Genomic DNA, 27,413 nt, shown 5'->3' with positions numbered 1-27,413 from the left:
GTATTTAATATAAACATTTATCTGAGGCAAATACATTAGAATTGTGGTGTACGAAACAACTCATATATATTATAATACACAAAAAGCATGTACTGAAGTAAATTAGTTCTGAAAACTACCCTTTTATTGCAAAACAAATTCTGATGTTAAGAATGAGTGAGATGTTCCCTGACAGACTAAATTCACCATTTAACAAATAAAACCAGCTCAAGTGCACTTAGACTATTTTGAATTGCAAGTAATAGCTTAAAAAGGGTTTCATACAACTACAAACTAATTTTAAAATTTACAAACATTATTCCTGCTATGTTCAGTCTTTAATTTCACATTTCATACCGTCAATTTGTAGACGCAGGGGCAGAATTAACATTATACACAAAAGCAGCATAGGGTTCAGAGTGTAGTGAATAATGACCACCGAGTGACATTTTTATTCACGTTTAAAATAAACATTACTCCAGGCCCTTTCAAGAAATGCACCACGAAAGATGGATTTCTCAAAGAAAGCACACAAAAAAAACACAAAGCAATGATATAAATTAGTTAAAGTTCCTCCTTTATATTGGAAGCTCGCTTGCAGTTGCATGTGGACTCATGATCAGAAGGCTGTGCAACATGCTCCATTCCCTCACGAATTTCTGGTGTATTAGTCTGCCGGCTCGCATACTCCTACAATAGCAAAGAAAGAGTACGGATTAGAAGAATTGGTGGGAGGTCATTATAATTTTGTACTCTGTAGAGAAGATACTTTCTAAAGAAACACAGCAAGCTATAATCTGTTGCAAAGGATACTTTAAAGAGTCTCAAATTAGGATTAGCATGAGGTTACTCGGAATGGCAAAATTCATTACCAACTGGGCAAGTTATGTCTGATTAAATCCCTACATCTGATCCCTTCACTGACAACACAATGGTTTTTGATGGGCAGAGATTTTGTTTGAGAAGGGTCATGACCTGAAACATCACCTATCCATTTTCTCCAGAGATGCTGCCTGAGTTACTCCAGCATTTTGTGTTTATCTTTGGTATAAACCAACACTTGCAGCTCCCTTTTTATTACATTTGGTCATGACAGTTGTTAATCCGATTTATCCAAGGGTGGCACAGCTGAAAGAGTTGGTGTCTCACAGCGCTAAGGACCCAGGTTCGATCCTGACCTCAGGTGCTGTCAGTGTAGAGTTTGCACGTTCTCCCTGTGACAGAATGGGTTTCCTCGAGGTACATTGGCTTCCTCCCACATCCCAAAGAGGAGCAAGTTTGTAGATTAATTGTCCTCTGCAAATTGCCCCTAGGTATGTAGGGGGTGGATGTAAAAGTGGGATAACATAGAACATAGAACTAGTGTAAACAGGTAATCGATGGACTCATTTGGGCCTCTTTCCATACTGCATCTCCAAACCAAATTATTCATCTGTTACCTGCTGCACAAGGAAACATCCCTCATTCAGGCATTTCTTCCTTTTTCATTGATATCTAGGAACTAGCCCCTATCTTGTGAATGCCCCGAGCCTTTGCTGGGTCCAACTCAGCAAGCCAGCCAGCATCACTGGAGAACTGACTATCTCTGAAGATAGGTGATGTTCCAGGTCAGGCATCTGCTTCAGACTGGGAGAGAGGAGAGGCAGGACAAAGGGTTGCAGGTAATAGGTGAATGCAGGCGAGAGGCTGGTTTGATGGGCAGATGGTTGAAACAGAAGCCAAAGATTAAAACAGAAGGTGCGAGACAAAAAGATTGAAGAGCCCCAAATAATGAAGCCAGAGAAAGGAATGGTGGTGGAGGAGGAAGGAATTGTTAGCAGTTAGCTCATATTGGAAGTTTTCATTGCTTTCTCTGGAACACATTGGCTTCAAGCCCAGCAGGTGGCAATATCACAGCAGGTGATACCTCTTTCCACATTACTTACCGAATTGAAATAAGAAAGTCACTGAAAGTTGGCGTGCAGGTACAGCAGGCAATGAAGAAAGCTAATGGAATGTTGGCCTTCATAACACGAGGATTTCAGTATAGGAGTAATGGGGTTCTTCTGCAGTTGTATAGGGTTCTGGTAAGACCACATCTGGAGTATTGTGTACAGTTTTGGTCTCCTAATTTGAGGAAGGACATCCTTGTGATTGAGGCAGTGCAGCATAGGTTCACGAGATTGATCCCTGGGATGGCGGGACTGTCATACGAGGAAAGATTGACAAGACTAGGCTTGTATTCACTGGAGTTTAGAAGGATGAGGGGGATCTTATAGAAACATATAAAATTATAAAAGGACCGGACAAGCTAGATGCAGGAAAAATGTTCTCAATGTTGGGCGAGTCCAGAACCAGGGGCCGCAGTCTTAGAATAAAGGGGAGGCCATTTAAGACTGAGGTGAGACTTGTGGAATTCCCTGCCACAGAGAGTAAAGGAGGCCAAATCACTGGATGGATTTAAGAGAGGGTTAAATAGAGCTCTAGGGGCTAGAGGAATCAAGGGATATGTGGAGAAGGCAGGCACGGGTTATTGATTTGTCACGATCAGCCATGATCACAATGAATGGGGGTGCTGGCTCGAAGGGCCGAATGGCCTCCTCCTGCACCTATTTTCTATGATCAATATAAGAGAAATAAGAAAATGCGTCAGAGGTTATGGGGAGAAGGCAGGAGAATGGGATTAGGAGGGAGAGATAGATCAGCCACGATTGAATGGCAGAGTAGACCTGATGGGCCAAATGGCTTAATTCTACTCCTATTCCTTATGACAATTTAAGAATAATTTTCAGTCTTTAATTCCAACCCAGTGATTGAAAAATTGCATTGTTAACATCACCCTAAACAATTTTCCAATTACATATTTTGTTCTAACAAATATCTGACTACTTCACTGATGCAAACATGTACACTTTGCTATATCCAAGGTTTATCAGGTTTATGCTTTCCAGAAATATTTATATACATGGAGTAATACGTGCTGAATTATCTAGCACGAGTTGTACTAAATCAGTGATTATCACAAAACCTTCCAGAATAAGTAAGTTAAAATGGGCAGCAAAGTGGCGCAGCTGGTAGAGCCACTGCCTCAAAAGCTCAATGACCCGGTAATTTGGAGTTTGCACGTTTTCCCTGTGACCGCTTGGGTTTCATCCAGATGCTCTGGTTTCCTCCCACATCCCAAAGATATGTGGGTTTGAAGGTTAATTGGTCTCTGTAAGATTGCACCTTGTGTGTAGGGAGTGAATACGAAAATGGGAAAACATGGAACTTGTGCGAACAGGAAATCGATGGTCATTATGGGGTCAATGGGCCAAAGGGCCCGTTTCCATGCTGTACCTCTAAATTCAAAATTCTTAAGTCTCCTTCTACTTACGAATCCATCAATGGATCCAGTATTAAAGTAATGATATCCTAAATAATTTGGAATGGAGCTCTATGCACAATAATAAATTGATCTATTAAGTATCTCAAACCTGTAAGACTTTGTAACAGTAACAGTAAAGACTTGAAGGCTGCAAGAGTTCTCGTGCGAGAATTTGTCCTAATCTGGCAATTTTCTGAGCTTCAGCATCATTTTCCTAGAACAAAAATCAAAGAACAATATTTTATATGTAGAATTCCATTCCGGTACAAATTTTCCATTAGCCACAGTTTTGTTCGATAATACAGTGAGGAATACTCTTTGACATATACACTTGAAGAGCTTTTTTTTATTTTAACTACAAGGATAGATTACCATTGTTAGTCCACAACACAAATGCATAGCTGGGCAAGATAGAGGGCCAGTCTCACTAGCTTAAACAACCCAGGACCTAAACATAGCCCAAAGCGCTGGAGTAACTCAGCAGGTCAGGCAGCATTTCTGTACAGGTCTGAATCAGTCTGAGGAAGGGTCTCAAACGGAAACATGCCAACCCATGTTGTCCAGAGATGCTGCCAGACCTGCCGAGTTACTCCAACACTCTGCACGTGCTAGAATGCGACTTCTTACAGATATTACTTTCCACATTCCTTAATAAATGTGGGAAATCGGGTTGGCAGTACCTGCATGAAGTCTGTGGAGTTTTGGTATCAAACACCAGCAGTTCTGTTCAGAACTACCAGCATTAGACAATGAAATTTGACCCATTGCTTATTCATTTACCCCCATGTTACATGCATTCTTCTTCATTGCCAATACGTATATGCACTGCATCAACTTTTCAACACATGGTTTACAAATTGGTAGACACAAAATGCTGGAGTAACTCAGCAGGTGAGGCAGCATCTCTGGAGAGAAGGAATGCGTGACGTTTCGGGTTGAGACCCTTCTTCAGACCGTTGTCAGGGGAGGGGGTGGGACAAAGATAGAATGTAGGCGGGGACAGTAAGACTAGTGGGAGAACTGGGCTTTGATGGAGGCACAGACAAGTCCCGAGAAAACAAACATGGATGTGGGAAAATGTGGTCGTAGAGTCGGAGGGAAGTTTTGATGGAGGTATAGGTCAAAGAGCTGAATGTTAATATCTGAAAGATAGTTTTCACATTAAAAATGAAAGCATAATAGATTAGGAAATGGTTGCCACTCTTTTAGTAACAATCTACTTGCAGCACACACTAGTTACTGCTAAATGTTCATGTCAAGATTAATAATCAGATAAGGCTCACTTAACTTAAAGTTATGGTGTAGATAATGATTGTGCTCAGTATTCTTTATCAAACAATATTTAATGTTATCACAATTATGTACAGTGGCAGTGTAGTCATTAATAGAGCTTATCAGTAATAAACCATTATTAACTGACATTACGAAACAGTCAGTCATAAATTCATTAAAGAAGCATTCATTGAGAAAGCATTATTGAAGAATGTTGATTTGCCGAGCGCAAATTTAATTAAATTCTGGCACTATGCTGTGTTTTTCTCTCCATAGGTGCTGCCTGACTTGCCGAGTGTGCAGAGTTAAAATGCAAACAGCTAGCTTTTGGAGATAAAACCATGTAGCTTCTATGTATTATTTTTCCTGAATGGCCTTCATGGTCTATTAGGCAGATTTCAGGAACAGGCAAATAATAGGTAATATATTTTACTTCCTCCAATTTATTTAATATGCCACATCCATAATTACAAGAGACATGTTGAGACTCAATGAGCTGTGCTGTTTGAAGGAATTTATGCTACATGCCACAACATGACCCGTCTGCAACCTATCCCTTGTCACTGGAATACGATGTTGACAACTTTACCCTTTGGGCAAATTTTACATATACAGGCGCAGAACCTTTTATCTGAAAGCCTTGGGACCAGACACTTCTCGGATTTTGGAATTTTTCGGATTTCGAAATGGAAGATTTTTTAGTGTAGATTAGGTAGGTAGCGCGGGCGGCTTGAAAAGTCTGCAGCGGCTGCCTCCTCCCCAGAGACCGGGGAATCATTGTAAATCATTGCATAAATGTTAGTCAGTTAGTTTGGAGGGATTTTACGTGGTGGTGGGGGGAGATGGGGGGGTGAAGGGGGAAACTTTAATTCTTAGTCCCCTACCTGATCGGAGAGGCGAGGTGTGGGCAATGGGGGAAACTTTAATTCTTAGTCCCCTACCTGATCGGAGAGGCGAGGTGTGGGCAATGCCTTACCGGGTCACCATGCAGTAAGCTCCGGAGCGCTGTGGCCGCTGACTCCCAACATCGCGTAGCTGGGGCTGCAGGCGTCTGGCCGCGGGCCGCGCTGGATTTAGAGCGCCGCGCAGCCAGTGGTAGAGTTGCTGGGGTCGGAGCTACAACCGGCACCGTCCGGTTTAGGTGTCGAGGCAGCCGCTACAGTAGTACAAACCTGGGTTGACCGTGGGTCGTTTCGGGTCATGTTCGGCACCAAACGCAAGCTTTGGTGTGCAGACGACATCCTGGAAAAAATGTCCGGTTTTCGGAGCTTTTCGGTTTCCAGAACTCCGGATAAAAGGTTGTGCACCTGTACAAATGTAATAATGTTACAGTGGACTTACCTTCACCCATTTAATCTTTTCTAAAAGGTCACTTAGGTCTCTCTTCACTGGAATGTAATGTACCCATGGTTTTAGGGATTTGTAGAAGTGCTCGTAATATTTTGAATCCTGTTTCAATACAAGGCTGTCACCCAACATAAGGTAAGGGAATCTGTAAGCTGCCACAGTGCCATCCACATTCACTTGGTATTTATACTGGAAAAATATTCAGAAACACACATCAACATTTAATGGTTCACATGAATAGAAACTGAAACAACAAGGAACTGCAGATGTTGGTTCATACCAAAGTTGACACAGCATACTGGGAGTAACTCAGCGGGTCAGGCAGCATCTCTGGTGAAAATGGATAGGTGACGTTTCGGGTCAGGACTTTTCTTCAGACTGACGATTTAGACAAAGTGGTCCTGACCCGAAACGTCATCTATTAATTTCCTCCAGAGATGCTGCCCGACTCGCTGACTTACTCCAACACTTTGTGCCTATATTAGAAAATGTGCAAAGCACAACATTTCTCCTAAAATTAGGGATACATTGTAATTAATGCAACTGACAACCAGAAAAAATACAATCCCAATTAAAAAAAAAAAAAAATTTGAACAATAAAATTAGTTTTACTGTTTCAATTTAAATTATATTCTTCATCAACGTCTTGTTTAGACATTTAAATAATGTAGAGCAATGCATTAAATAATAGAAAACAAGATGGAAAGTTAATGGGGACACAAGAAATTACAGATGCTGGCATCTTGAGCATAAAACAAAGTGCTGGAGGATCTCAGCAAACCTGGCAGTGTCTGCAGAGTCAAAAGGACAAATTACGTTTTGGTTCTGTTCCTCCAGTACTTTTTTTCGCTCTGAAACAATTAATTGCTGAACCTCCTTCTCAGCAATATGAATGAACAAAAGCAAGAAATGCAACCGTAAATATTGCTACAATACGTGCGTATGCTGATCAGTCTTCACAGTAAAGACAGGATGTACTTTGCCTTTTGAATGGAGTTAGATATTAGGCTCCAATGTTACCAACTATCCGTGTCTAAAACAACCATATAATGATCAATTTAGCAGCTGGAGATCCATGAACATTCAGATCAAATATTTGTCTCTTTCAAAAAACGAGGTGTCTCAATTTTCAAACAGTTTGTCTGTATTCACACTAGATACTCAACATCTTTCAGAAAAATTGCTGAGGAATATTTCAGGATCAGGAGCATCCTACTTGGTAGCAAGAGTGCTGATTCAGGTGAAGCAGCAAGAGAGAAGGACAGCCCACGCGGACACTTGAAAACTCAGAGTGGAGCCAAATATAAACAACTTTGAACAGAGGTAAGAAAGCCCACCAGACAGGCAATTGGTCAGTGTGCACATCTTTTGATCTTTTAGATAGACGTTAGAACTAGGAAGAAATTATAACTTGCAATTCTTATTATATTAATGAACATTTAAAAAAATCTATTGAAATTAGATCAGCAGCCTCAGGGAAGTGGAAGGGAAGTGATTGCCATCTTGAGTATTTTTTAATCATATGTTTTAGAGCAATATTTTAGTTAAAAAAAGCTCAGAACTTGCAGCTGATTATGCAAGACTGAAGAGTTGACTAAATGGCAAGCATTTCAAACAATATCATAGTTTGTTTGCTACTAAAAAATTAAGCATCCATGGCTAAACATTAAGGAAAATTAAGATTAAGAGAGGCATTCAAGGTTATCCTAATGAGAAACGGGTCTCAGGATTGAAAGTGTTTGAGGAACCAGCAACATTTGACCAAAACTTGTACACGAGAGAAAAGGCAGAATGTACAGTATGTACGAATAAAGTATGCAAGAAATATTTTATTAAAAATTTGCAAAAGTCTGCCAATGAGGGCAGCATGGTGGCGCAGCAGTAGAGTTGCTGCCTTGCGTGCCAGAGACCAGGGTTCGATCCCGACTACGGGTGCTGTCTGTACAGATTTTGTACATTCTCCAGCATGGGTTTTCCCTGGGTGCTCTAGTTTCCACCCAACCTCCAGACGTACATGTTTGTAGGTTAATTGGCTTTGGTAAAAATTATAAATTGTCCCTAATGTGCAGAATACTGCTAGAGTATGAAGATCGCTGGTCGGCATGGACTCAGTGGGCCAAAGTGCCAGTCTCCGCACTGTATCTGGATACTAATCAAATGTAAAAATAAAAGAGTGTGGGGTTCATCATAACCAGGAGAGCAAAGAAATAGCTGAAGAAATAGTTATGTCATCGTCTTCACAGTAAAACACACAATAATTGTAACAGGTGCAGTGGGGAACTACTTGTCTAATGACATTAGAAAATAACATAAAGCAAAGTACAGCCTCACTCTTCATAACTGGACAAGGGAAATGGGGGGGGGGGGGTGTTGAACAGTTACCATGTCATCACTCAGATGAACATGAACCTTCAGAATTCCCCACCCTAGCAAGCTGCAGAGGTCAAGGAATTTAAACATATTCAAAGAGGATATAGATAGATGTTTGTATACCAAAAGGTAATCATGATTAAATAATCACCAGAACTATGTAGGAATAGGAAAGGTTTAAGAGGAATGTGGGTCAAGCACAGGCAGGTGGGACTAGGATATATGGGACATGTTGGTCGACATGGGCAAGTTGGGCTGAAGGGCCTGTTTTCACGCTGAATTACTCTAAATGTAGGGAAATGGAGCAAGCTTACATGGGTTTTTCTGGTTGGATGAATTTGCCCGTTTCCATGCTGTATGACTATATGGAAAAGGACTATATCCACAAAAATCATACCTTAAAGAAATCAAAGAAACTGATCAGTTGGGCTTTTCCAAGAGCCTGCTCTTCCTCACGAAAAAAGAAATAGGCAGTTATCCCAGCATCCAGAAGATTGGGATTCTTTTTGGAAATCCTCACTAGTTTCAGCCTCTCCTCACTGCTGTCCCTTCCTCTCCAAAAAGCTTGTTCAGTCTTATTGCTCCAGGAGGGACCTGTTGTGAAAGAAATAATCATTGAGCTATTATAAAAACACATCATCAATTTTAATTAGAACACAAAGAGCAGGAGTAATAGACAGAGACAGCATCTGTGGAGCACAAAGTGCTGGAGTAACTCAGTGAGTCAGGCAGCATCTTGAGAGTCATACACTGACCAACATGCCCCATCCACATTAGTCCCACCTGCCCGTACTTGGCCATCACCCTCTAAACCTATCCTATCCATGTACCTATCCAAATGTCTCTTAAATGTTATATTGGTATCTGCCTCAGCTACCTAAAAAAGTGACCTCGGTTCCTATTAAATCTTTCCTCCCTGTGGAGCACAAAGTGTTGGAGGCACTTTTACCGTTTCAAACTTAATGGTCTCTTAATCAGCCGTGATCACAGTGAATGGTGGTGCTGGCTCGAAGGGCCGAATGGCCTGCTCCTGCATCAACTGTCTATTGTCTTAAGGCAAGAAGGCTATTAAAAATGTCACCCAAATCCTTAAAAAGACAATAAAATAATAATTTCCACAATGGGCGGTTTGGGAGAGATGTCCAAAGGCTTGGTTGAAGAGACATACTTTGGAGGTTGAGTTTTAAGTTGGGCAGATAGCTAGAGTCAACAAAAATAATTTCATAAATAGAAAGAAGGAACTTTTGATTTCAAGGAACTGAAATACAATGTTCAACAAAGTTGTTTGTTTATTGATACAATAAATATGTTCATACACTGAAAATTACATCAACACTCCAAGACATCTTGTTCTAATGGTTACATCTACAACTGTTAATTATAGAGCTAGCAAATGAAAAATAAATTGGGCTATAATTTAATGCCCATTTACGTCTTCTATACCCATAGGTTAAGGATGAGGGTCATTCGGGAGCCCCGGCCACAGCAGCTTAGTCTGCTCCGAATCGCAAGGCTTGAATCGGCCCGTTCGCAGGACCTTTCATCGCCCAGCACGTCTCGGACGCCGGAACTTCCATCGCCCGGCGGGGGCTTCAATATCAGGAGCCTCGATCACCTCGACGTAGCAGTTTGACTGCATGATCGTGGGAGAAGCAAGGAAGAGATTACTTTTTTTACCTTCCATCACAGTGAGGAGGTTCCTGGAGGAGATCACTGTGCTGGATGTTTATGTTAAATTTATGTAATTGTGTTTTTTTTTTTATTGTTATGACTGTATGGTAATGAAATTTCATTCTTTTGAATGACAAATAAATTCAAGATAACTAATTGTTTGCTAGTCAGATACTCCAAAGTGTATAATAAACCAATTAGGAACATATTCAATTATTAAATGTATTTACTTAAAGAATGCTAGATTAAATTCTGGAGTAAACACAATAAAGAGAGTGCCCTAGTATCTTGTCTATTTAGATGAGAAGAATGTCCATGCTGTAATGTAAATGCAATATCAATGCCAGCGCCCCTTGAGGCCAGGAGTAGAAGCTGCCGAGTGTGCCTGTGCCTCATGACTGATAACATGTGACCTTCTAGAAGTTTCTGTTAGTTGTTGGAAAAAAACTCTTCTTACAAGATGTCGGACGTGTATTCATTGTGCTAGCCACAACTGGGACATACAGAAGACATTACACATGCAACAACTGAACATTAAATTGCACTGCCTTATAATTTGTTTTGGGGGGGGGGGGGGGATGTTCCTAATGTGACTACTGTCATATAACTTGACAGCAAGGTTGTCTAGTCTTCACTCCACAATTTAGTTGACAATTTCCATGATCTATCTAATGAATGGAGTTTATGATTATCACATCCAGATGGCCCATTCTAGACGTGTAAAAAACAGCTAGGAAGTTGGTGCAGAAGCACTGGACAACCTAAAGCACAAATGTATCCCTTTCCTGAATACCATCACTCAGATCAATGACCAGAGGATAGAGAAACCTAGACTTGGCACAATGTATAACACAATAATGCACTCTGGAATACGAAAAACCAAACAAAATCTCTGGATTTTGAAAGTTTGCCACAAAAAGACCAATACAAATTACATAATGTTACAAAACTGCAGTTAGAATGAGTAACAAAGTACACAGTGATCACAGTGAGTGACAGGCATGGAATACTAATCGTGGATCAATTTACATAGCACTTCCATCAATGGAAAACATTAACGCATTTCACACTTCAGATGAAAGGGCATCAAAAAGATAACTAAAAATTTGTTCACAGAAATAATTTTATTACTTTTAAAGGGAATTTTGAGGATTGAAGCAAGACTATTTTCATCACCCTTGTGTTGGACGACTGAAGGCAGAATAACTTATGGCGAGGGAAGGGAGAGGTGGACGTTGGAAATGGAGGTAAGTAGGGTTCTTGGACAGTCGTGAGGTGAGGGAAGGGGGGCATATTGCAGAAGCAGAGAAAACAAGACAAGTTAAAACTTGGACACCAAGATGAGATTTTTTTTTTTTTTTTTTTTTTTAGGAGTAGTCAGCATACACAAGGGTGATGAAAATAGTAACAAGGAACTGCAGATGCAAAAGGACACACAGTGCTGGAGTAACTCAACAGGTCAGGCAGAATCTCTGGAGAACATGGATATGTATCTTTCTTCAATCTGAAGAAGGATTCCAAACTGAAATGACACCTATTCACATTCTCGAGAGATGCTGCCTGACCAAGTCACTCCAGCACCCCAGTTTCTGCAGGTCCTGGCTTCGCCAATATTATAAGAAACTGACAAGGGATAGTATAAAAAGCAATAGGTACTTTGTATCCGAGAGCACCTGCCCTTGAACAGGAAGCATCTGCCCTGGGACGTACGAGTCTCTAAAGTTGGCCAATTTGTAATAAAGATAGTTTGTTCTGAAAGTAAATACAGGACTGCACTTGAATTTCCCCGTCTACAACAGGCAACCACAATGTTTCGAGGAGGTGATTATCTCCAGTGTAGGGAATTCCATTTCAAATAAAATATTGAAATAATGGATTTTGGCTCCATAACGTTAATTGTGAAAGATCATTGTAAAAGTATACCAATGAAAGGAAACATAATCAAACCTACCAGTCTGTCCTTGAATAGAAAGTAGATCATTCGTTACACCACGCAGTGTTTCTAATGTAGACCGCGTTATATCATATGTTGGAAGGACAATATCTGCAGTGTCGTCAGAGCCACACCAAGAAATGATAGGCAAGGGGTTATCTTTTGTTTTACGGGTTTCCAATGGCCAATCTCCAACATTTACATAGAATTCAACATCAGGTAAGTGAACCTAAAATAAAGTGAACAACTGTCTCATTATGTAGCAGAATATAATCGAGCAAAAATTAAAAAATTAAATCACTGCAACTGTAAAATTGACATACTTTCCTTGCTAAAGATAGAAGCATTTCATCTGAAAACATTTTGAAGTCCGTGTACCGTCCCATGGTTCGTCGATAAATCTGGTTATTTAATATGGTGTAGTGGACAATACCTCGATCACCAAATCTGTTTGGCACTTCTTCTAGCAGAAGTGAAAGATCTATACTGGGAAAGTTAACAAAGTCACTAGAAATTTGTTCTTCTTTTGCAGGACATGATGCAGTGGCTTTCCATTTTTCAGGCTCCTCTTCAGGACAGTAACAGTACTCATGATAAACTGGACCTGATGACAGAAGCAACAACACAATATGTTACTAAGTGCATTGCCTCTAATAATAAACTGTTAAAAGTGATTGCTTCAAAGATTTTAAAATAAATAACAGAATTAAGTCATGCAAAAGAGCGAAGTTTAAATAAATATTTGCAATTTACAAAATACGTTCATCACATGTTCTTTGACATGTATCTATATGCCTGTGCAACTGATGATACAGCAAATCAATGTGCAGATAATTTATAACTACATTTAAAAGGGAACTTTGCTAAAATATTTGGTAAGAGGACTATTCCAGCTACAGCATCCCAAAATAAACATTAAATAAGAGCATGCAAGATTATCAAGAAGACATCACTGAAATACTGCATTTCTAGTCTTCTCGGGATTTGGGGAAAGCGAGGAAAAGACCAGAACATTAAAAGCAAGTTAAAACAGATCACAACATTCCAGAGTCAGCATCCAACTAATTACCTTTCTTGCCACCGAGTCTCCCAAAGCAAAACTACCTGTTCTGAGCCCTGAGGGGAAATACTGCAATTAAGAAGCATCACGTAATGGTGAAATAGCAGAAACTGGACAGTCAGCACAGCACAGAAACAGTTCCTTTCAGCCTAGTTGGTTCTTGGCGATCGTGATTCCTGCCTATGCTAATCCCATTTGCCTGCATTAAGTTTACATCTCTCTGCGCTTTTTCTATTCAAATACATTTTTGTTAAGTTTTTGTTTAAGTTTAGAGATACAGCATAAAAAACAGGCCCTTCTGCCCAGAGTCCATGCCTTAGAATGATCCCTGCGCACTAGCACCGTCCTACACACCAGGAACAATTTACAGAGGTCAATTTACCTACAAATATTCACCTCTTTGGGATATGGGTGGAAACCATAACACATGGAGTAAACCCACGTGGTCACAGGGAGAACATACAAACTCCAAACAGACAGCACCCGTCATCATAACCGATCTCAGGTCACTGGCGCTGTAAGTCAGTAACCTTACCCGCTGTGCCACCTGGCTGCCTAAGTACTTTAAAAAATCTCATGTAGACGCAAGGAAATGCAGATGCTGGTTTCCACAAAAAAAGACAAAGTGCTGGAGTAACTCAGCGAGTATGGTAACATCTCAGGAGAACATGGAAAGGCGACATTTTAGGTCAGTACTCTTCTTCAGCTCACTTTGTTATTGTCAACCACAATGGCTGCCTAACCATTTGCCTGCACGTATAATGTAAAGTCTGAAGAAGTGCTGACCCAAAACATCGCCAACAAAATGCGATTTAAAAAATATATAGTTTCTTTAATACAAATGTCAAAGATTCCCCTCTAGAAATAGAAACTTGCATTTATCCTGCATTCTTCACATGATCCTGAACCCATTCAAAGACGATGAGAGATTTTTGAAACACTCCTGGTGAGTGGCAGGGTGGGAAACCCGGGGCAGGCATCAGGCCACATCAAGTGAGCAAAGTCCCAGCAGTCGGGTCGGAGCCCCGAAGTAGAGTTGGACTGAAGAAGAGGTCGGGTTGGGGCCTCGAACGGAATCGGGCCGAGGACGGAGCCTCAAGGATGAGGTTGGGCCGAGACGCCGAGGACAAAGGGGGACACAGTGGGGGGGAGGGGTGGCCGAAGAAGGGACGAGCGCTTTTTGTACCTTTGTCGTTGCCTTTGTGGTGACACTTTTGTGTACTTGGCATGCAGAAAGAAAGAATTTCACTGCACCTAGCTAGGTACAAGTGACAATGAAGTATCATCATCATCAGATACTTTCTGACCCAGCTTGTGCGTTTTTAAAACCAAATGTCCATGGATAGAGAAAACGTAAAAAGGACTGTGAGAATATTCAATTCATAAACTGGTCCCCGTTTACAGGGTGTACATCCAGATTAAAGATATCCATTACACAAAATGAACAAAAGAAGAAACAATTCAATAGTACTGGGATTCAAATGACATAGCTGTCCACATGATTCACATGCCACTAAATTCCTTGGGAAGTAATCACACAGAACAATTGCAGCTTTCGTTTTCACACAATAAAATTCCACCAACAGAAATGAGCTGAATGACAAGACTTGCAAAGATCAGTTTTCAGGCACCTACCGTTTCCTTTGAAGCGTGTTGACAGCTCGCCTCAACATTTTTCAACTAATCTATATCTTTGCAGACAATTGACCCAAACTTCCTGCCCGCTCAAAAAAATAGTTGGCAGCATCCAAATTTTTGCATATCCTACAAACCCATGTTGAGTTTCTCATTTTAGATCCTGTTTATTTCACAGCACAGAGGTGGTCCCTTGAGTTGAATACATTTGATCACAGAGCCCATTAGTGCAGCACTGGGAGTTGTTAAACAACCTGTTTTGTTTGAAAGCTTCTGTGTATAATAGCTCTTCAATTGGTCACATTCCATTGTATAAACAAAGAACTGCAGAAGCTGGTTAATACACAAAAGGACACAATGTGCTGGAGTAACTCAGCATTTCTGGAGAATATGGACGTGTGACATTTTGGGTGGAGACCTTTCTCTAGACTCACATTCCCTAGTTGTTACTTGATTACCTGGTAAATTCTCTTCAAGTACTTGTTTAATTATTTTAGGACTAACTATTACTAAATTCATGGCCGATCTTTTGAGATCATTACTAGCTCCAAAGGTTCTTCACGTCAACTTTAGTGCTTTTGTCGTATCCCTTAAATCCACACCTTTTGTGAACTAAACCTTCTGACACCAGAAGCAGTTTCTTCTGACTTCTTCAGCAGTTTCTGTGGGTCACGGAAGACCTTATGCACATCCTTATGTCTTCTCCAAGGCATAAAAGGATTCTGCCGTACTGATAAATGGGATGCTTGTGAATGGGACGATGATTGGTGTGGTTATGGCGGATTGAAGGACTTGTTACTGTGCTGTGCAATTCTGTGAATCATTCCAAAGCATGGTCCTTAGTACTAAATATTTCAATTGTTTAAACAGTAATTTATGCATTTAAAACAACTTTCTTACATTTGTACTCCATGAATAAAGCTAAGGAACCACTGTTTATTCTTATTAAGATTCTTATTAACCATCCCCATTCTTTGTTCCTGTACCTTTTTTAGAATTACACTACTTAATTCACATTGCCCCTCATTCATCTTCATTCAAAAATGCATTTCATACTTTGCATAAAATGTTGATATTTACACCTATTGCGTCCTTGTTCTCCTGTAGACCTTCACAAGATTAACATTTCTGAAGGTTGCATCAGCTGCAAACTTTGATAGACTAAATCCAAACCATTAAAAAGATGCAATTCCCAACCTTGAGAAATGTTGAAGGACACCACTCGACACCTGCCTGTCATCTGAAAAAGAACATCAACTGTTGGCCAGGCCAAAAGGCTTAAATGTGATAGCCAAATACGCATGGACGTCTGTCCTTAAATTGGGCAAAACCAAGATGTCGAACGTTTCCATTACAACCCCATGATGGGTTCTTGTCCCAAACATAGGATAGGTTTACGAGAATGATCCCAGGAATGATTGGGTTAATGTATGATGAGTGTTGACGGCTCTGGGCAATTAGGGTGACAGCGGACCTCACTGAAATTTACCGATACTGATATGCCTGGATAGTGGATGCGGAGAGGATGGTTCCACTATTGGCAGAGTCTAGGGCCAGAGGGCATAGCCTCCGAATAAAAGGGCAAAACTTTAGAAATGAGACGAGGAGGAATTTATTTTGTCACAGGGTGGTGAATCTGTCGAATTAATTGCCACAGGTGGCGGAGAAGGCCAAGTAATTTATGTATTTTAAAGCAGAGATTGATAGATTCCTCATTAGTAAGGGTGTCACGGGGTTATAGGGAGAAGGCAGGAGAATAGGGTTGAGAGGGAAAGATAGATCATCCATGATTGAATGGTGTAGTAGACTTGATGGGCAGAATGGCCACAATTGGTAAAGGACAAAGTGTAGGCATTGCTGCAAATTAAATCTCATGTTATCAGGTTACAAAGGAACCACCTATCAACATCCTCCTATCCTATTAATATTTAATGTGATGGGGGAAAGATTACTATGAACCCAGTGGTAACTTTTTCATTCAAAGAATGGTGGGTGTATGGAACGAGCTGTCGGAGGAGGTAGTTGAGGCAGGTACGATCACACCATTTAAGAAACATTTAAACAGGTACATGAATAGGATAGGTTTAGTGGGATACGAGCCAAACACAGGCAGGTGGGACTAATGTAGATGGGACATGTTGGGCCGAGGGGCCAGTTTCCATGCTGTATGACTCTATAACTAATGAATCGGTTCTCCTCTATAAACAACGCCCATGTAAGCATTGAAGGTGGAATGGCACAGAGAGAAGCTGCGTCGGTTATGGGTCAACATTCATTACTTAAGTGGCTCATTACAAAAGCCACTGACGAAGCGCTGCAAGATACACCACAAAGGCTTTTCACTGTACCTCGGTACAGTTGACAATAAACTAAACTAAGGTGCGATGATGCTCATGCTGGCTTCCTCCCAATTTTTTCACTACCCCAGAAACCAGTCCTAACCCATTTAATTTCACTTGCTAAAGTACCAAGGAAATACAGAATCTACTAAGTGCTGTCAAGAGGATTGTAATATCCCAAAAAATGCCTAAAAACATGCCACACCACCTGCAATGAGACCCGCAGTCACACAACTGGCGTTAAATGAAAAAATGAAAATTTCCTCACATATATGCTGTAAAATATGGGAAATTAAAATTATCAATCTTGTTTCAGTTTGCAGCAAACTAACGGAAGGCATCACCACTGTGCTTGTGCGTCATTTACTAATAACCTGTGCACACATCTTCAGTAAATGAGACAAATTGACTCCAATCCTAATACACCTGCACCGGACACCAATGAAAGAGGTTAGATGTAGTTACAGACCATGAATGATCTTAGTGTAACTGAAGTCAAGGTGAATCAAGAAAAAGACCTCCAGATGGTGGTGGGTGGCCAGACGTCAGTCTGGCCAAGCTGCATAACTGCAACAGATTTACCACAATAACCACTGGGATACGGTGGAGTAAATCAGGCAGCATGAAAATAGGCCCTCCGGCCCAAATTGCCCACGCCGACCAACATGCCCCCAGCCTGCTCAACCTCTCCTATAGTTCAGGCCCTGAAGTCCTGGCAACATCCTCGTAAACCTTTTCTGTACTCTTAATACATCTTTCCTAAAAACAAGGTGACCAAAACTGAAAACAATGTCTTGCACTAACACTAGTGAAGTAGCACTTCAGAGCAGCGTCCCAAGCCCAACCATGATTGGCGACAACAATCACCTTCCTTTCAATAAAACTGAAGATTGTTTGCCTATAATTATCATACAGGTACTAGATTCCATGCACAAGCAATTATATTACAGAAGACAGACACAAAAATGCTGCAGTACCTCAATGGGTCAAGCAGCATCTGATGGAGATGCTATCTGACCCGCAGAGTTACTCCAGCACTTTATGTCTATCTTCAGTATAAACTAGTATCTGCAGTTCCTTTTTACACACTCATTATATTATAGAGCAGACAGTAGTGCCAACAGCTCTCAGGTGCTGAGGGACATTCGTGTCAAAGAAGTCAGGTTATTCCCATCACCAGTCAGAATGACTCCTTCCCCCAGGAGTTATACAGTGTTATAGAGTTCATAGAGTTATACAGTGCAGATACAGGCCCTTTTGCTGTCCCCATTTGTACACATTAGGACCATATTCTTCTATGGCTTGCCCGTTTAACTGTTTCTTGAATGTAGTAATTGTATTTGATCTTATTACCACTGCCAGCAGTGCACTTCAAATGTCACTGTGTAAGAAACGTACCCATAAGATTATTTGACTATTTGCTATATATATAAGCCTTTACCAATCCTATGTAGAAAATAGATCATGTACAGCATAGGAACAGGCCCTACAGCCCACAATGTTCACTTTATTGTTACATATACTGAAATACAGTGAAAAGCTTTTGTTGAGTGCTAGTCAGTCAGTGGACAGACTATACATCCACAGTGTACAGATACAAAGGTAATCTGGTTCTGGAGGTGTGCATTTTTACACTTCGAAACCTCTTGCTTGATGAGAGAGGGGAGAAGGAGCAATTGGGTTGAGACACATTCTTGATTATGCTGGTGGCCTTGTCAAGGCAGCGTGAGGTGTAAATGGAGTTAATGGAAGGGCTACTTGAAGAATTTTCTCCAATAGTTTCCCTACCACTGATATGAGGCTCACCGGCCTATATTTCCCTGGATACTCCATTTCCTTTCTTAAACAAAGGAACAACAAAGCCACTCACCAATCCTCCAGGATCTCACCTGTGGCTAGAGAAGAAACAAAGATCTTCTTCAATGCCCCCATAATCTCCTATCATCTCCCTCAATAACCTATGGAGAGGTTAATCTTGGATTCCATCAGGCCTTGGAACATATTCAACTAAATGTTCTTCAAGGACCTCAGCACCACGTCCTTCTCATTCTCAAACTGCCTTAGCACATTTATATTCTCCACAATAATTTCGCTATCCTCTCTTTGAACAGTCCTACCTTCTCCCTGGTCAGCCTCTTACTTTTAAATGTACATAGAAAAAGCCTGGGGATTTCCCTTAATCCAACTCACCAATGACATTTCATGGCCCCTTTCAATTACCCGCTTGAGTTCTTTCCTACTCACTTTAGATTCCCCCTAAACCCCGTCTGATACTAATTTCTTAAACCTAACATACAGTTTCTTTTTCCTCCTGACCAAATTTATAACCTCCTTGGTCATCCATAGTTCCCTTAGATTCCATCCTTATCCCTCCCCCTTATTGGAACATGCTGATCGGGTACTTTGATCAGCTGCCATTTAAACGATTCCCACATGTCCTCTGTGGATGTACCCAATAACAACCAATCCCAATTTTAGCCCTTCCCTAATGACATTCCCCCAACATCCAGACTTGTCCCTATTCAAAACGATCTTAACATTTATGGTGTTGTGATCACTATCTCCAAATTCTTCTTCCACTGCATCACCAGTTACCTGGTCAGGCTCGTCTCCCAATAGAAAGTCCAGTTTATTACCTGCCTGGTTTGGTCCTGCCCCACCCCACCCCTTCGGCTTTCTACCCGCCACCACAATTAGTACGAGGAAGGGTTCCGACCCAAAACATCCCCTATCCATGTTCTCCAGAGATGCTACCTGACCCGCTGAGTTACTCCAGCACTTTATGTCTTCTTCAGCCTATAGTTCCCGTCATTGAATATCCCACCATCAAGATCCTGGAACCAAGGACTTGATTGGACAAAGTACACAATGCAGTCGCTATAAGGGGAGTTCAGACGGTGATTATTCTGCAGCAAATGCCTCTGACCCCCAAATCTTTTTCACAAGGCAGATGTCAGCAGTGTGATGGATACTCCTCACTTTCCCGTCTCAACACGGCTCCAACAACACACAGGAAGTCCAACGTCATCTTCAATTAAGGAGCATGTTGTATTGGCACTACCTGGACAATGACTTAATCTCCCATCTTTATGAAAGCACCAAAGCAACTAATTGACAACATCTTCCAAAATCATGGCCTTTACTGAACAGGGCAGGACTGTGTATCGGGGCAATAGACAATAGGTGCAGGAGTAGGCCATTCGGCCCTTCGAGCCAGCACCGCCAGGCAATGTTATCATGGCTGATCATCCCCAATCAGTAGCCCATTCCTGCCTTCTCCCCATATTCCCTGACTCTGCTGTCTTTAAGAGCCCCATCTAGCTCTCCAGAGAACCAGCCTCCACCGCCCTCTGAGGCAGAGAATTCCACAGACTCACAACTCTGTGTGAAAAAAGTGTTTCCTCATCTCCGTTCTAAATGGCTTACCCCTTATTTTTTTAACAGTGGCCCCTGGGACTGCACATGGGAACTCCATAATTGCCAGCTTACTTGCCTCAATAACTTAAACAGATCCCATCAAGACCATGTGACCTTTTTACTTCTTTCAATCCTTTGCAAACCCCCCGTCCCCACCCTTTTATTTTCATAGTTTCTCAGTTTTGTTTTTAAATTTACCTTTTAAAATAAATGGGGACTGGCCTACATGTTGCCCTCGATGAAATACTTCAATGTTTAGCCCCTCAATGGCACTTCCATACAGCCGATACCTCATTAGAAATGTCCCATCGTTTCGATCCGAGGGTGTTGGTACATAACGCCGAACATGTTCTCTGGAGTTGAGCACTTTGACTGTCACAATGAAGATATTACTGCCTGAATTAAAGAAAGCAAACAAGTAACGCCTGGCGTACAATTTGGTTTAGTTTATTATTGTCACATATACCAAGGTACAGTGAAAAGCTGTTTTGTTACATGCTATCCAGTCAGCTAAAAAACTATACATGATTACCATCAAGCCGCCCACAGTGTATATTAGTGTAAATTAAAAGCCACTCTGGTCGTGTATTTTCTCCTAAGTCTGTCATCTTGACCAAGGAGAACAGGCAGTCTCAAAATGCTATAATTGTTTTCTTCGGGAAACTTTCCGTTTAAAGGGAATAACGTTTAGTGCATGATATAATCTGATTAAAGATAGTCCAAAAGTCTCCAATGATGGTAAGACAGGAGCACTTTAATGGTTCAATGTTATTTTACTGTCACATGTAAATCTATAAGTTTACAAAATAAAACAATTACAGACTTTGAGACAGCCTGTTCTCCTTGGTCTAGACTGTATGCTTAAGAGAAAATACACAACCAGAGTAGATTTTAATTTACCCTAATATACAAGCACTGAAATTTGATGACAATCTTCAAATCATTCCCAGATGTTTACTTTTGGTCCCCTTTTAATTTGATGTGGGGCGAGGGGGGAGATATGTTCGATTATTTTAATGCCACAAGAAAGTAAAAGGGTAAATAGCACTGACTGAAAAGTTCAACAATTTGTTTAGTTTAGTGCTAACCAGTCACCATAAAGACTATACGTGATTACAATGGAACCGTGCAGTGTGCAGATTATGAACTGTATGACCAACCTTGAATGAAATTAATCTACACCTGGCCGCACAGAAATGTTACAACAAATATGGTTTTAAAAGCTAAACCAGGAATCCAATCGTAAAATTGATGGTCGTGTTGTTAACTGGAAATGAACAGTAGTTTGAAAGGAACAAGTTACATACCAGGGGACGAGGTGATATTTTCTCCCGTGTTGCTGACCGCCTGGATATAGAAATAGCGAACCGGCAGCACTACCTCAGCCCTCAGACCCGGCCCCCAGACCAAACTTCTCCTTGCACTTACTTCCTCTTCCACTGGTTCACAGTCACAAACAGAAACCAATAAAACTAACCGCACAAAAACTGCCCATGTCACAGCAAGGCACGGCCGCTGCATTCTCGAAGCAGCTTCAAGTTACAGCAGTTTGCACAGACAACCCAGCCCAGCGCTAACTTCCAGCCCAGCACAAACTTCCAGCCCAGCGCTAACTTCCAGCCCAGCGCTAACTTCCAGCCCAGCGCTAACTTCCAGCCCACCCGGGTGCGCCCACCATCCTTGGCCCGCGTCTCAGCAGGCTCCGCTATAGGATCTTTGCGTCTGAGTGCAGTGCGGAAAAACGAGAGCCTCACGTCGGGATAAACGGGAAAATCTGGAGCGGGGCTCCACTGGAACCGAACCGATTGACCACGGGTTACATTGGTGGAGCCAGGGCCGGATTTACATGAAGAGAAGCCCTAGGCTATTCCACTGGTGACCCCCTCCCAATACCCCACCCCCACGACGAGAGGAAGATGGAAGAGTCCACCAGATTGATGTGTAGCCGAGCGTGGCCAATGAGATAAGGGCTGGAAAGCTGCGCTTTTTATTTATTGCCAGTGTTAGTGTCGAGTTATCGGCTTAAAACACTATTATCCGGAAATGGAGGGCAAGGAAAATTACTGAAGTTTGTTTAAAGACTACAATGCGTTGTGACAGCATATGTAAGAAAGGCCTATGACGGTGTCAAAAATATTATACACCAGGTCCATACGAAGCTTTTCAAAAAGCAGCGATTATCCCATAATTTAAGAAACAGTTAGACAGATATATGGATAGGACAGGTTTGGAGGGATATGGGCCAAATGCAGGCAAATGTAGCTGAGACATGTTGGCTGCTGTGGGGAAGTTGGGCTGAAGGGCCTGTATCCACACTATCACACTATGACTATGAGAGGACCGTGCTACTCTCAGACATGGTGCATATTCAAAGCAGTCACTTGACATGAGTCACACCATTGATTGAATCCTGGAGAACTCTCCCAGTGACAGACAGGCTGTAAGTTCTATGAACTGCAACTGTGTATTAGAAATAAGAGGGTTTAATTTGCTGAGACCTGATATTTTTAAATTACATAGAAAAATGGCATAAAAATATATAGCATGACGATTTGTTTTTAAAGTAATTAAAATACTTTGTGAAGTAATAAATGTTGGATCGAATTGAAATAATTGGAATGGAGTGAACTCTGACGTCAACATTGTTCCCTGTGACACGATTCCAAAAGAAATGTCTAGCAGTTACACACGGACACTTGGGATGTCCCAAGCCTGATAAAGTGATTTTCATAGAGAGGATTTGGGATGATGAGCATGGATGGCTCATCAATGGCTGCAGATTCAAGGCCAACAACAGCTCACGGACACTACATTGTTATAACGTCCAGAAGGGTCTTGACCCGAAACATCACCCATTCCTTCTCTCCAGAGATGCTGCCTGTCCCACTGAGTTACTCCAGCTTTTTGTGTCCATCTAACGTTCAGAATACCTGTTTTCAGTGATGCTGATTGAGGGATAATATATAGCCCAGATTACCAGAGGAATCTGCCCAGCATGTGTTGTGTCTATAAACAAAACTAAATGGAATTAGGACATAAAGAGGTCACGGGGTGTCCCTGGCCTCATTCCTCCCATCCTTCCTCACTTGATCGATCAGTGCACTGGATGGTGACAGAGACTGGCATTTGTCGAAGGAAAATGAAACAGATAACTATGTTGTTTTATTGTGTGTCTCACCAAATAACCATTATATGGTTATACGATATAGCAGCTTCAACTGTATACATTAGCAGCTTCAGCTAGAGCCTGATGGAAGATGGGGACCTGAATAACAGAAGTATCGGTCTGAAGTTGGGCCGCGAACCGAAACATGGCCTATCCACATGCTCCAGAGATGTTGCCTGGGCAGCTGTTACTCCAGCACTTTGCGTTCTGCACCTCTGCAGATCCTGGTGTCCAACAGTACTTTTGCAGGATGGGGTTTGCAGAGAGTGGGGATGAGGCAGTATATGTTTGCCTTGCAGAAACAAAACACACATAAGGACAGAGATAGACACAATGTGCAAGAGTGCAAGCTTGTCGATTGCAGTGGTGGTTTCCCAGTCTTAAGATACAAGTTTCTCTGCTTAAGACAGTGGTTCCTCGTTATGATTTGGGAACTACGTTTATTTTCTTTTTAAGACCAAAGGCTAGATAGGAGGGGTCCTTTGATCCTCGGCATTTGGGCATCATCGAAGAAGACAACATGGACTGACCAAAAATGGTGTCTATCACGGATTACCTATTTCGGTCTGAGATTGTCACTATTGAAATAGCCATAAAAGCTGCACTGATCCCAACAACATGCTTCAGTTCATTTTTTAAACATATTCCATCTTCAACCCCCTCCTTTCACTCACAACCAGTTCCCCTCTGCTTGAACCCCCATCACCATCTCCCCTCTTGCCCAGGTTGTCCAGCGATCTTCACCGCAGAGAATTCGCTTCTTCAGACTAAATAAATCCTAAAATAGGACTTAAGGAGAAAACACCAGAGCTCCAGTTAAAATATCAATATCTAAAATATCTAAAACAGTGCTGGGAAATGGCACAACTCTTCCGAGTTGGTTGTTGCTCTTGTAGTTTAAGCCAAGAATATTTTTGTTCAATCTGGAACAAAAACAATTGGGCAACAGTATTGACATTAATATATCACGGATTTCGAACAGGAAGGTATTGCTGCTCATAGTCGGATTACTACTGGAATAAATATAATTTTAAATAATACTAATGTCTGTACAATACTTAAAATAAATATTTTTCCCCGAGAAACATTCATTGACTGGATTAAGTTCAACAACGACACAATTGTGCAGTTGATGGTTGAGATTAATGTTGTTGAGTATTTTTTAAACTAATTTAAGAAAACATAATAAACTGGATATCCCACAAAGAAATTAATGTCTTTGCTTCTTAATCTTCAGTATATAGTTCCTTTTTTGAGTTTAGTTTAGTTTAGTTTCCAGATACATGACAGAAACAGGTCCTTCGGAACAACCGAGTCCGCACACTAATACTATCCTCCACACACTAGGAACCATTTACATTTATACCAAGCCAATTAACCTACAAACCTGTATGTCTTTGGAGTGTGGGAGAAAACCAAGGATCTCGGGGAAAGCCCACGTGCTCACGGGGAGAACGTACAAACTCCGTACAGACAGCACCCATAGTCAGGATTGAACTTGGGTCTCTTGCGCTGTAAGACAGCAAGTCTATCACTGCACCACCATGCTGCATTGTTCCCTGTTCCTATAGCACAGGAGCACTAATATGTGTATTGTGGGCTGAAGGGACTGGTTTGCAGAGGGCTAGTATGGATATTGTGGGCCAAATGGATTCTTGGGGTGGCAGCTCAGTCACTCAAGCCTGATGTGCTGGCAGCTCACTCACGGCTGGTGGGCGAGCAGTTGACTCACTGCTATTCCTTGAAATTCCATTTCAAGCAGGGTGCAAGGTCACCAAATTCACATGCAGTTTCCTACCACTTCAAGCAGGGTGCAAGGCCACCGAATTCAAGTGCAATTTCCGACCACTTCAAGCAGTGTGCAAGGCCACTGAATTCAAGTGCAGTTTCATACCACTTCAAGCAGGGTGCAGGGCTACCAAACTCAAGGGATCACAGTTTAAGGATAAGGGGGAAGTCTTTTATGACCGACATGAGAAAAACATTTTTTAAACAGAGAGTGGTGAATTTGTGGAATTCTCTGCCACAGAAGGTAGTTGAGGTCAGTTCATTGGCTAGATTTAAGAGGGAGTTAGATGTGGCCCTTGTGGCTAAAGGGATCAGGGGGCATGGAGAGAAGGCAGGTACAGGATACTGAGTTGGATGATCAGCCATGATCATATTGAATGGCGGTGCAGGCTCGAAGGGCCGAAGGGTCTACTCATGCACCTATTTTCTATGCTTCTGTGTTTCTATGTGATTTGGATACTTAGGCTATTTAAAAATGTTAATCTTTTCTTAAGAAATGAATAGATGTTTAGATCTAGTAATTGAATTTTGTAATTAGCTACTATTGGGTAACTAACTAATTATATGCTTTAATTTCAGGTCATCTAAGTAAGATTGTTTCATATTTGTTTCAGAATGCTTCAAACTATAATAACTGAACATTTCTTTCAGTTCCCTTAATTTTTAAGAAAGTTATAAGCGCTTTTGACTGTCCTTGACCCCAGATTTTGTGTTGTCAATGGAAACGCAATAGGGAACAAGATTCCAAGTATGAAAATGGCCATAACTTTTTTATTACTGAAGATATGATAGTGAATTAGGTGTCAAATTAAACTTATTTTTATGCTTTATCTGATGGGTAAATTGCAGACTTGATTTTTAAAATCTCATAATGTTGTAACATTGCTATGACTTGGCCTCCACAACTGTCTGCAACAATGAATTCCTCTTGCTAAGACAATTCCTCCTGATTTCCGTTCTATGTCCTTTTATTCTGAGGCTGTGCTCACTTGTTCCAGACTCTCCCACTACGAGAAACAATCTCACCACATCCACTCCATCTAAGCTTCTCGTGTTGTTTTGACGTTGGAGATGGTGTCAATGGTTCAATGGTTCAATTTGAAGGAGATAGTTTGTTTTGCATATATCAATTAGCAATGAAATGGAGGATGTCAGGATTAGAATCCAATCTCCCTGGGCCACCATTGTTGACAAAACCAATTCACCACAGGGATTTTTAATTTAGTTTAGAGCCATAGCACAGAAACAGGCCCTTTGGAAGATTTCCGGTGGCGCTATGGAGGAGTAGAGGTCCGCGCCAGCTAGCTCCATGCTAAAATCGATTAAAAACGGGAGGAAAAGAATGGGATTGAATAAATATACAACTAACCCAATAATAAGACATATGTTCCGAATATGGTTTCAATTTCGTAAGTTTTTTGGACTAAATGATTTTATCTTATCGAGTCCTATTTTATCCAATTTTCTCTTCCAACCATCTAGTACTGATCTGATCAAGTCTTTTTGTTATGGAAGAGGAAGAGATTAGTAGCTTTTCGTGATTTGTTTTGGAGGGTTGTTCGAACAACTCTCCAATAAATATAACTTACCTAATTCACATTTTTTTAGATATTTACAAATTAGACATTTTTTGAAGGCTACTCTACCCCTTTTTCCGCTACCACATCAATCCGAAATTTTGGAAAAAAATTTACAGTTGAACCCTTGTCAGAAAGGATTAATAACGACTATTTATGAGTTGATTTTGAAATTACAAATAGATACATGTGATAAAATTAAGAATGACTGGGAAAGAGAACTCCAAATTTCTTTAGCTATAGAGAAATGGGAGAGCATTCTAAATTAGTTAATACCTCTTCAATGTGTGCAAGACACGCTTTGATACAATTCAAGGTGGTTCACAGAGCTCATATGTCAAAAGATAAGTTATCTCGCTTTTATGGTCATATAAATTCTACCTGTGACAGATGTAACTCTGAAGTGGCCTCACTGACCCATATGTTTTGGTCCTGCTCTTCTTTGGAAAAATATTGGAAATACATTTTTGATACTATTTCTGTAGTCTTAGGCATAGATTTACAACCTCATCC

The 27,413-nt window shown here is 41.1% G+C and overlaps 1 protein-coding gene across 4 annotated transcripts; it reads right to left on the bottom strand.

Annotated features, from left to right (window-relative positions):
* Positions 1-22,181, bottom strand: poglut3 (protein O-glucosyltransferase 3). 4 transcript variants are annotated; one of them, XM_055637014.1, is made up of 8 exons: positions 21,677-22,181; positions 20,568-20,765; positions 12,242-12,522; positions 11,937-12,147; positions 8,712-8,908; positions 5,939-6,133; positions 3,435-3,539; positions 1-669 (listed from the first exon to the last, which is right to left on the bottom strand). In XM_055637014.1, the coding sequence occupies exons 1-8, from the start codon at positions 21,888-21,890 to the stop codon at positions 544-546; spliced, it is 1,527 nt and encodes a 508-aa protein (XP_055492989.1). In that variant the 5' UTR covers positions 21,891-22,181; the 3' UTR covers positions 1-543. The 4 variants fall into 4 exon arrangements, with proteins under 4 accessions (XP_055492989.1, XP_055492991.1, XP_055492990.1 ...); XM_055637016.1 differs by lacking the exon at positions 21,677-22,181 and adding an exon at positions 12,988-13,034 and having other exon boundaries at positions 9-669; positions 20,660-20,752; XM_055637015.1 differs by lacking the exon at positions 21,677-22,181 and adding an exon at positions 12,988-13,034 and having other exon boundaries at positions 9-669; positions 20,568-20,694.
* Positions 22,182-27,413: the final 5,232 nt, after the last annotated feature.

The sequence above is a fragment of the Leucoraja erinacea genome, chromosome 6 (assembly GCF_028641065.1).
Source record: "Leucoraja erinacea ecotype New England chromosome 6, Leri_hhj_1, whole genome shotgun sequence".
Lineage (NCBI taxonomy): Eukaryota > Metazoa > Chordata > Chondrichthyes > Rajiformes > Rajidae > Leucoraja > Leucoraja erinaceus.
This window is presented reverse-complemented; position numbering and strand designations above follow the sequence as displayed.